The sequence below is a fragment of the Glandiceps talaboti genome, chromosome 20 (genome assembly GCF_964340395.1).
Source record: "Glandiceps talaboti chromosome 20, keGlaTala1.1, whole genome shotgun sequence".
NCBI classification, from domain to species: domain Eukaryota; kingdom Metazoa; phylum Hemichordata; class Enteropneusta; family Spengelidae; genus Glandiceps; species Glandiceps talaboti.
The window spans coordinates 9,257,970-9,270,404 of NC_135568.1; the positions used below are offsets into that span (position 1 = coordinate 9,257,970).

The 12,435-nt window shown below is 34.4% G+C and overlaps 1 protein-coding gene across 1 annotated transcript in view; it reads left to right on the forward strand.

The window, feature by feature from the left end:
- Positions 1 to 12,435, forward strand: part of LOC144450743 (uncharacterized) — a 158,935-nt gene that overhangs the window by 114,735 nt on the left and 31,765 nt on the right. Inside the window, exons 4-6 of the mRNA XM_078141438.1 lie at positions 5,873 to 5,911; positions 11,416 to 11,457; positions 11,865 to 11,920. Of these exons, the coding sequence (XP_077997564.1) occupies positions 5,873 to 5,911; positions 11,416 to 11,457; positions 11,865 to 11,920 (137 nt within the window). The remainder of the gene's footprint in view (positions 1 to 5,872; positions 5,912 to 11,415; positions 11,458 to 11,864; positions 11,921 to 12,435) is intronic.

A 12,435-nucleotide genomic window follows, 5' to 3' on the forward strand; every position in this document is an offset into this window, starting at 1 on the left:
CATATTTAAGATGCGTCGTCGTCTAGAGATGTAACTGTTGTTTTAGAAACCCAGAAAGCCTGCCATGATGTTGCCATAGCAACCTGTGTCGGTTGTAGCCTTATTAATCTTTTCCCCAAAGATTGAAGGTTCGGAAAACTTTAAGTTGTACTAAAGTAAAAATCAACTCTAGTAAAATAAATACCTTGAAAATTCCTTAATTTAAGATGAGTTGTCAACTAGAGATGTAATTGTTGTTTTGAAATCCCTTCTAGCCTCTTGATAATAGTATTAATACCTTAAAAAGTAATGTTCCCATAGCAACTCGGTCAGATTTAGCCTTGTTTTCCCAAAGGGTCGAAGAACCTTGATAACAGACAGATGGAAACCAGCAAACTTTACATAGTTTTGTGTGCGTTTGACTATTAGTAAGTTATGGAGTTGGGATGGAGAAGGGATGTGTGATGGGGTGACTCTGGGAGGCATGTCTGGGAAACACATCAGGAAGATTTTATCCACTTATTGCCCATTCTAGAAAGAAAACTTATCAATAAGTATTTGGATGTCTTTGAACACTTAGTACACTTCTGTGAAAACATCTTGTTTCTATAAACTTTAGGTAAAAATAGAACAAAAAGTTAAAGTTACATGCATGTATTCTTGGTATCGCACTGAAATGGTTTCACGATGCGTCACACTAATTGAAACATAAAATTAACTCAACACATCTGTGAGTTACGTGAAGAATAACAGTTGGACGTTACCATAATAAGTTTATGTTAAAATTTGTTATTCCATTGCTCTGAATCAGTCATACAATTTGTAATACAAACAGAAAGCTTGCAAGAGTGGATTTTAACCCAAATCATTGATTGTTTTTATAAAGTTAAATGTGTATACATTTAAGTTAAGCATATCAAATATTTATTCCCTGTGTAAATAGATAGAGAATACAGTAGCATTTTCCCAATAAATGCAGATCTATGAGTATCTGCAGAATGAATGGAGCCATAATGTCCTTAAAAAGTCTATCAAATTCATGCATCACAAAATGTAACTGAAGATTTTTATATGATATGCAAATGATTTCATTAATATGCATATTTTACAACTAAACCATAATTTTTGTAATGTATTACCGTGTAGTGTTCTTCAAACTCAAATGTAACAAACTTTTTGTGTAATATGCAAATGGTTTCATTAATATGCACATTGTACAATTAAACCCATGTACATACTTTTGTAGAGTTCATCATATTCATGTAATACAAAAGTAAATGAAAGTTTTTGTGTGATATGCAAAATAATTTGATTGATATGCATAAGTCAACTATTTTCTTGGAATTATATTCAAGATGGTTGTGTATTGGCAGTATTTTCACTTTATACATGTACTCTAGTAGTATTTTATGTGTTGGTAAGAGATGATTCTCTTGCTAAATGTTATTATTTTTATTGACAACTACTGTAAAAAACATCTTACCAAGTTGCCAATCTCTAGGTATTTATAAGGTTCCAATTACCAATACTGAAAAAAAAATTGTGAAAAAATCTACGGAGATTAACAATACATACAATCATGTATATTGAAAATACATGTCAGCATGCTGTTTTAGTTCATGAAACAATGCATGCAATTTGTTAGATATTTGGTTCCTCCAGGTTTATACATGCTTGTAATATGACATGTCACAGTCACATCTCCACAGTTTAATGACCTGATTTGCATATTCAGGTTGACTTCCCTCTGATGATTGTTTACCAGGATATTGCTAAGTCCATTTCCCTTTGAGGAACTCATTATCCTTTTATTGTCATATCTCATTAAATAAAATTGAGTCATCATTGGTAATTTGTATTATTAAGACCACTTTTGAGTCACCGGTAATGTGCCAGTTGCGAAATTAAATCAGTGTTTTCCTCAAGTTCTAGATGTATCCTTAAGTTGGGATGATTCTATCACATGTTCTATTGGTGACTATTAACGAGATATTTGCTTCTAAATTTTTGCTTTTAGTTTAATATTTTCAGCGATATGTTTACACCAGTATTAAAAAACATCTTCCCTTACCGTCAATTTTATAAATCATTCAATGAATTTTATTTCCTCATTAAAACCATTGTTTATGGGTCAACTAAGGCAGGTTGTCATTGTTGCATGTTTTGTGTAATAAACATACAGCAAACTTTGGAATTTTCAGATTCAATAAGTTGTAAATATTATACCTCGGGAGAACACACCTTCTGAACTTAAGTTCTATCTTTAGTACCATGTGTGTATTTGGGTAGTTTCAGTGGGAATTTCTGCAGATACATTTACGTCACAAGCTGAGGCCAAGTGTAGTTTGACTCTGGTATTTTTGGAATGTTATGGACTGGCATGACATGTTCCATATAAGTCTATGATTAGTGGAGCTTTATATCCATGTTGACCTGGACAGGATAGAGTGTACATCACCCCATGAGGCCTCTCATCTCATAATAGAACCAGACCTGTAGTGTGTAGAATTCTTAGATCGTACACATTTTGTAGTCTGCCAGGCTGATTGATGGGACTTTTCTTTATTTGAATCTAGACTCTATTTCATATTTCATCTTCAAGACCTAAAAGTTAATTGCATTTGATGTCATAGCTTAGATCAGGATGTCTCTAAAATGAGATCTCAAGTTTGCAGAATAGTATTAGTACACAATTTTGTCGTCTGCCAGTCTGATATCAGATTAGAGACTTTCATTTCACATTTTCAAGACCTAAAATTGAATGGCACCTATGGTCTAGTTGAGATCTACTGGCACTAAAATTTGTCCTAGAAACACTAACCTACGAATCATAAAAGAGTGAGGCTCAAGTTTACAGAAGCTCATTCTCTGAACCAAGTTTGTATGATTGAACTTTTAGTACATTTGGAGGTTAGAGTTTTATTTCACATTTGTAAATAGCATGGCCAAACTGGATGTAAAAAATTACCATCTACACATAATAAAGTGTGATCTCCAAATTCACAGCTTCTCTGAATTAGTAAAGTCTGCCAAGTTAGTAGGATTGAACTTTAGACTTTATTTTTAGGTTAGACTTATCGTTCACATTTGTAGTCCTAAATGTTAATGATTTCCGATGGCCTAGATGAAATATTAATGTCCCTAAACTTGTCCTTCAGCAACTAACCTTCTACCAAACGTATCTCCACAGCTGGTAACATATTTTCATAGCACCATGCTATCTTAGGATTTCTCTTGTGTTTAATAGATATTCCTCTGTAAAAACAACAAATTGTTTCCGCTATACATCTAATCTATAGTAAGAAGTATTCAGGTGCCTACACATTTGAGATCTATTATGAAATAATTCAAAAATGTACTCATTTTTAAAAGTAAAAAACCCACCATATTATGGGTATTTCAGTTGGTAGCATAAGCCACGAGTTATTACTATTATAGTAAGAAAGATTACCTCAAAATTTATAATATTATCATCAGATTTTGATTTGGTTGTCTGCTGATGAAGGAACATATTAAATGTGCATGTAGTAATTTCAAAAATCTGCTGTGAAAGTGTCAACGCAACATCAAAACAGTATGTATTAGTCTGTTTTGGAAGCTATACTGTGAATCTTTAGAAACCAGACAAAGTTTTTCCAGACTAACCCTGTCATAAAGCACTCAATGATAAAGTTGACCTCCTCGTAAACAGTACTTCAAACGTACAACCAAATCAACCAGATGATATCATTCACATACTTTCCATACTACAGCCAAAACAAAAACATGAAACTACTCTTTTTAGCCTAGCACCATAAAAGGCAGGGAAAATCTCTCACAAAGAAAATGTTTACTCCCCATCTGTTGGAATATTCAAAGAAGTACATGTATGAAAACAAAACAGTAATCTTCACCATTACTGCTTCTGTGCACACGTGCATAAACATCCATAATTTGGTGTGGTACGCAATAAATGTTACCAAGTCAACAGAAACAGAAATTTAGTCATTTGACATTTTGCAAATGTGTAGAGCAGAGTTTGTACAGACATAGGAGAAGTCTGTCTGAGATAAAGTGAGCAGTACTTGATACCGACATTTCTAGACATGATAAATTATCAGATACATGGCTGTACGAATGTATTACATTGTATATAAAGACTAACAGCTGTTTATACCAGACTACTGGATGAAATATGGTTGAATAGAACCTTTATAAAAGTTGTTTTGACAAGTCTGTATAGACACCACAGTTGTTAGTAGACATCACATAATGACAGTAAGCCATCATTACCTACATTGTTGTGTTTGCAGAGTTCATTGAAAAATGACGCTGAATAAGTCAGTGTGTGTCTCTTCTTATTATGGTACACATTTTGTAGAGAGTTTTCTACAATGGAATTGGTGACCATGATACTGTACATGTACATTTATTAACCGTGGTACAGACCTATATCGGCACAATCAGATTCGTCCTAATTAACTTTATCCTGTATACTACTGGGAAGCATACATGTACTTTTGTACAATACATTGCAGGCTCTTCACGAAATAATCAGTATCCTACCAGGTCCCCATTTACCACGGGGGGGGGGGGGGGGGGGGGGATGGGGATACATTTACTTACATCGCATGCATTTACATGTATTCATATCCATAATATAATACAAATACATATGTTAGTTTTGTCCAAAATGTACATTACAGTCCAAGAATCTATTTGCAATTTGCACGCCAGCTGTCAGCCTTGTGTAAACATACAACTATCAAGGCCATGGGATATTCTGACACATCCTGGTGAGGCATTAGTTCCAACCCAGTAGTTGTAGTACTTAGTTAGTCTAGCTTATGCTACTATTGCTAGCCTAGTCAAAGAACAAGTCTTGAGTCAAACTTTAAATTAAATGTAGATTAAGAGGTTAAACTTTTCAATTCGTAACTTTTGTGTAACTTTTCTTTCTTCATTTCTAACAAATTCAAACTTTTGTATCAAAGCCCGTCTGTTCCTACCAGAGTACTACACAGTCACAACACACACTCTGTAATCCTCTGTAGAATATCTGTTCCTATAAAAGTATCATGTGAAATCTCAGTATCTGATCTTTGGCAAACTCTTGGCACACTCCAAAAAAAATGATACAGTGAAAGTATTTATGCGATAAGATTTTGGGTGTACTTTGTCATTTGATGATAACACTGCTGTTTAGTACATGTAATTTGAAACCTGGACAACACCCTGGTTCAATTACTCTACCCTTCCCCATCAATTGACTTCATGTCATCATGCAATAAATATCTTTAGTGGTCTTGTTCTTAATCTAGATCTACAACTTACAAGTTGGACACAACCTTTGTGCGACTGTCCTTTTCACAGAGTCATCTCGACTCAACACAATGTGTGATCAACTGTGGTACACTTCATACAATTACTAGCTTATGCAGTTCGAGAATTCTTTTTTCCAAATGGGCTACCATCGTGGCCAGCTCAGTGCAAATGCTAGGCTGGTAGAAGTAACACCCCAAATGCATGTGTTAGCAGCTGGAAGGGTTTGATACCTGCACCAGCTAGCCCTGTGCTTACATGAGGTGAGCTGCAATGCTAACATCAGGTTGGCCCTCATCACTGGTACTTTACCAGGTGTTTACATATGGAAGAGGTGATATTGATTTGAGGTACACAGATGTAAACACCAGGTTGACATTAGGCTAGCAAGTCAGATAGAGGGTCTTTGATTGTACTGAACTGTATTTCTGTATCTCATTCATGAGCTATTATCATTTCACATGCACACATAATTTAAAATCCTGAGATAAAATTCAACTTTACTAGATTTGACATATTTGATATGCTTGTCAAAACCATTAAGTAATTAATGGCACTAATTACATTGTATTTGTTTGTTATTTGTCAATAGGTAATGACTTCCTGTGTGCCACCTGTCAACTATGAATTGGTATGTATAAATTTATAAGTTTGATAACTGTTGCTGATCAGCGAGTTTACATTGATCACTATACACTGTACATGTATATGAATGTTAACTCAGTCAATATATACCGGGGTACACAGCTATGATGGTCAATATAGTCATTACATATATGTTGGTGTAAATGCATTTTGTATTCGTCAGTATAAATTTTGTATTGGTCCATGTATATTTTGTATTGTCGCTACACATTTTGCATTGGTCAATATACATTCTGCATTGGTCAGTATATATCTTGTTTTAGTCAATGAACATTTTGTATTGGTCAAGATATTTTGCATTGGTCAAGATACATTTGCATTGGTCAACAGCAATTTGTATTGTCAACAGGCATTTTGTGTTGGCCAATGAACATTTTGTGTTGGTGAATGAACATTTTGTGTTGGTGAAAGTCATGCATATCATGGTCAATATCAAAATGCTATACTGGCCAATAGGCATTTTAATACCGGCAATACCAGCCTGGGTATTTTCATGTTATCTGTTAGTTTACATACTAATCACCATTTATACTATGCTAGGCAGTATCTGTTGTACTAGTTGCTATACCAGTCAGTAGTTGCTATAGTAGTTGCTATGCTATATATACATGTGCCAAAGTCAAGCAGTAGTGTTCAAACTCAAACCAGTGCATATCACTGTAGTTCAATAAGCAGAACAAAGAAACATGAACATTTTGAATAAAAACTTTGACAGAAGTATCTCCTGGTTAATCAAACAGACAACTGCATCCAAGAATGAGGAGGCAAAAAACCTAACGTAAAATTTAGCAGGTGTCAAAAGACCGAACTCTGATGTACAAAACAGATGATCTGATTTCAGTTTAGTGACATCAATAAACTGACCTAAATAGTTGAATGAAGACTTGTCAGACTAGAGTGGTAAATGGTTAATTAAAAATGAAATAGTTGGCTGTCCAGTCTGTCAATAAGGTTGCAAGAGATACAAAGTACACGGTATAGTGTCATGTTAGTTCAAACATCTCACAATTCAAACTCAATAGATCAGGTTTATAGCTGTCAGAAAATTAGTAGCCAAATTTTCCCCTGGCGTCTAGATTGTAGTCACTACTTTCACTATTATACCAAGCATGAGCCAAGTTGAATAAAAAATATGGAATATATACTCTGGTTGTTCTACATCACTGACAGCGCACGTCTGTGTCACGGCATGCGTGTCTACATCACTGGTTCTGCTGAACCAGTGTCGTAGATACGAGAAACAATTTGAAAACATTGAACGATGTAAAGAGAAATGTATATATGAGTGAGAGTTAAGATTGGAATATTTTAAGTTTTAAGAGCAGAGTGGAAGGAAGACTTAGAATGAGAGTGATGAAGACTTCAGGGAAGACTTTTCCAAATTGAAGGAACAGTGTATGAAAACGAACGCTCGCAAATATCTTGAATCTTTGACTAGTTTTGCACCGTAGTTAGCTTTTTTTTCAAGAAGTTTTATTCTCCAGTACAGGGATACTTGTCATGTAAGATTAATAGTTGCAAAACTTTAAGATTGATAGTTTCACTAAGCTTGGATTTGTTCACCCTAGTCCTGACAGACTTGGTGTTGCGTCTAGTAGAGACAGTCTTCACTAATGTTTACTACGTGGATGACTTATATTTGTAAACATCACAGAATGAGTTATTAGTGCAAAACATTCAAATATTTCATCGTCCTGGTGTTTGTCAGATAAACATTTGAAATGTTAAAGGTTAGTAGGTCACCAAAAATTGAGTTTCAGCCAACTGATAAATTTGTTAGAAGTTGGGCGTAAGTTTTGGTGTTATCACTCACTCGGACACACAAAGTTCAAACTAACATGGACACAGAACACCACACATACCTCGGCAAACCATAACAAAATACAATACAGATGAAAACAAAATGACACACACACACACACTCTCTCTCTCTCTGTGTCTCTCTGTCTCTCTCTGTCTCTCTCTCTGTCTCTCTCTCTCTCTTTCTCTGTGTCTCTCTCTCTGTCTCTCTCTCTCTCTCTCTGTCTCTCTCTCTCTGTCTCTGTCTGTCTCTCTCTCTCTCTCTCTCTCTCAAAACAACAACATACACACATGTGCAAGTTTGCACACACACACATGAATGCACACACACACATACACACATACATACACACACACAAACACACACACATACATATACACAAACATATACATATACATATGTACATACATTACACACACACACACACACACACACACACACACACACACACACACACACACACACACACACACACACACACACAGGAATTGACAATACTAATATAATGATAATTAGTATCAAGCACATACAAGCTGTTTGTTTATGTACTGGAAAATTAAATTTAAGCCAATATTTTCTTCATGAATCTTTGAACTTGAAATTCAAAAAATTCAGAAAGAAATGTTATCTAGCCTAAAATTAAGATTTTCCTGGGTGGATAAATCTGAAAATAGTAACATAAAGTTGATTCAGTATGGCCTAAAGTTCTGTCACGCTATAGCATTGTTATGCCAAGTTTATAAATTTGAAAGGTGAAAGGTTACTTGATACAAAGTGGTAAATTTGCCTGACCTGTCATCATGTTTAGTTCAGTTGCTAGCCCTTGTCACAGCACTAAATCTTCACGGTGTGCAAAAAAAAAAAAAAAAAATTACGGGCTTGCAAAACCCGCCAGAGTGTCGCTGGATAGTATAGGATTTCTCCACAGTTGATAATTTGTAACCCGAATCATGCATAGCATGAAAGCAATCCACAAGTTTGTTGCAACTATATAGGCTTGTTTAGAGAGGCAGGAAATACAGGTAGGTGACATTTTACAGCAAAACAACAGATTAAGTTATAGAAATGAGATTTAGGACAGTGAGGAAAGGCAGTTGTATGCACAGTAATGAAAGAGTTTTAGAATCATTGATTTTGCAAACCAGGCATGTATATACGTGTACTCATGACACATTTAAAAAAGTTCTGAAATGTTTGAAAAGTAATTTGTTTGGTACAGCTGAGACAATACATACATACTCTCAGAGAGTTAAAAATGTACAGAATTTTCAAACATAGTGTGTGATAAATTGTGTTCGTCTGTGAGATACAGTGTGAAGTGTTGTGCTGTGCTGCCTAAGCAGCCGCTGCATTCAAGGGCTGCATTCAAGGACTGGATCGCTGAACAACACAACATATGTATCTCACAGTCTATAACTGAAATGTAGGATATGTTAAAAGTCAAGGTAGTGTACCCAAATGTTACTGGTCTTACAGTACTTTGCTGTGTACATGACAAGAGATGGAAAGTCACAGTATTAAAAGCAAATACGTGAGTTAATACACGCAAACAAAGTGATACCTTCACCTAATACCATAGGGGAGTATTCACTAAGAACAGTGTGCCAATCTGTCTGTCAAGATGTCTGTCGTAGTTGACAGCTTTCATATTGACAGTTTGTCCCACTTAGATACTTGACATGATTATGTATTATACATGTACAATAGTCGACAAGTCTTGACTCAAGTGCTAGCTGTTTCGTTGAATTTCTCAGGCCGAAAGGTTACTTCAATTTGGTAAATGCTGGAAATAGGTCAAGAATTTGAAGCAAAGAGGTTTATATATAGTATAGGCAATGCTCACACACATAGGCATTTTTTGCACATCTACACTGACTTGCATACACTGCATATCCATCCATCCATACGTATGTACGTATGTAAGTACCTACATACATACATATATACATGTATGTACATCCATCCGTGCGTACGTATGTACCTACCTACCTACCTACGTACCTACCTACCTACATACATACATACATTCATTCATACATACATACATACATACATACATACATACATACACATGTATATGTACGTACATATGTATACATACATACATACATACATACATACATACATACATACATACATACACACATACATACACACACATATGCATACATACATACATACATACATACATACATACATACATACATACATACATACATACATACATACATACATATATCAACACACAAACACACAGCAGTGTGTTGCTAATATGTTAGAACTATGATATTAAAGAAAGGGTGTAGGGTAGGAAGTGTGGTATAATGTATGTCATACTGAAATTGTGAGTATGTTAATCAACAGAAAAAAAGTATGTAGACAGAGACTTAAAGTAGAATTATTTACAGATGTGAAATACAACTTGGTATTATCCCAACCTGTTGTTGTTATACCTGATCTGTGGTTTATCAGACAATGAAGTAATTCATTGATGGGGGTCAAAAGCAATGTGCAGATTAGCCAAGAAGTACAAAGACAACTGAAATATCAACTTACTCATGTTACTCGGATTACCGTGTTGGATCAGAAATGTACACTGCTAAGGTTAATGGACCGTTTCGATGTTTTCTTTGTTAATTGCGTGAAATAGGCTCTCAAGATAAACAAATTGTAGAGTAGAGTCTGCCTGTTGGATAATTATCCATCAAATGGATTGAAGTGAATTGCGGAATGTTGGGTTTTATGTTCTCAAAGTTAATAGGGAAATCTATGTGTCCGTGAAGTCAGGGAGGTTAGAATTTCAGGAATGATCAGAAGTAAGGCAAGAAAATGGAAAATTGAAGAAAAAAAATGGCGAGAATTTATATTTGTATACATTATGTTAGGGAGTTCCATGTATAATTAAATATTGTTCTCCAATATTTTTCAGTCAATGAAAATATTAATGAGTTAAGGGGCCTTCTCACTATATGTTGATAGATGGGTAGTGACAAATTCCTTGAGATCAGGAGACTGAAAAACAGAAAAAATTATGTCGATTTTGAATGTTAATGTCACTCACATGTTTAGTTCTATGAAACTACTAATGTACATTTAGATATGCGTTGTCTCAATGTAAAAAGACCAGGGTATAAATTCCATATTTTTTGTCCAAATGTGTACAACTTGGCAATTGGTATACGTCACATACCATATAATGATGATAATATACATGTATAGTGGAACAGTGTACAGGCAGAAATCATGCTTTCTTGAATTTTAAAAAAAATTAAAAGACCTCCAAAAAAGTTCTAAATTGTTCATTACTTTTGAATATTATGACCAAACACATATAAACACAGATTACGCTCTTCTGAGTTCATGCATTGGTTTATTGATAACAGAAAAACATGGCTGAAGTAGATGTAATACCAACATACATATACATGTAGTCCTGTGTAATCTTTTAGTAACAAATATTGACGACACAAAGAAGTGTTTGTGTAGTAGAGTGTTCATGATAATGTAGTGTGTACTTGACTTGTTACAAGAACATGACAAGTTGTTTGTTCCTAGGAATTGTTACCATAACAGACATTTTAACAGCAGGCAATAAGGTGGTAACAGTTCTGTGTTTTCATTTTGTCTCTACAGCCGAGTAACGAAGGCAAGGTGGTTAATAGTTTTGTGTTTTCATTTTGTCTTTACAGCCAAGTAACGAAGGCTTGTCAAAACATGGATCAATAAAAATGGTGAGTTCCATATTTTCAAGTTTAAGTTTTTTTCAGTTTGTTTTTATATTTAAATTGTCCTTCGAACTGATTTTACAAATAAACAGATCAAAACACAACGTACAACATTAGATTTCGTTGTCATAGGCTCTCAGTTTTTACTGGGAAAAGGGGAGTTGGTTGAGGAGGAGGGGTACTAATATCACATCAAAATAAATTTCTCAGTTTATTTCACATTTAAACTCATTTTATTTCCCCACTGAATTCAAAATCAATAAAAACAGTTCTTTAAGTACAACATTTCATTATTTAGGAGATTCTTGATATGTTTTTTTTTTGTAAAATTATAATTTGCCTCCATGTTTTTCAAAGATTCTTGTAATTCAGGCAAGAATTGTGTTTTGATTTATCATTTGTTTTCTTTCCAGGCACAACCAAGTTTACATAAAGACACCATGTCTCAACAATTACAAAGACTCCCTAAGTAAGTATTAATAATATAGTGTTACAAATACTCCCTAAGTAAGTATTAGTAATGTAGAAATGGTAATGTTTACACAGACTCCCTATGTATTTATTAATGATATGTAAATGTGAAAATTTACAGACTCCCTAAGTAAGTATTACTGTTCAAATGGGTCGCGTTTACAAAGACTCCCTAAGTATCAATAAAGTAGAAATGGTAGACACCCTGAGTAAGTATTAATAATGTAGAAATTGTATCGGCGACAAAGACTCCTAAGTTAGTAGTAATAATGTAGAGATGGTGAAATTTACAAAGACTCCCTAAGTAAGTATAACAATGTAAAAAAGGTAAAAGTTTATAGTCTAAAAGAAAATCACAATATATGTGTCATTAGTGTAAAAAGTATATTTCCTATAATAAAAAGTATTAAAACAAGAAACTGGTATGGGTCATTCAACAAAAAGACAACCACAGATATCCTTGGAAGTAACACTACCTTTAATTTGTGTGTCAAATGCAAAACTCACTTCATA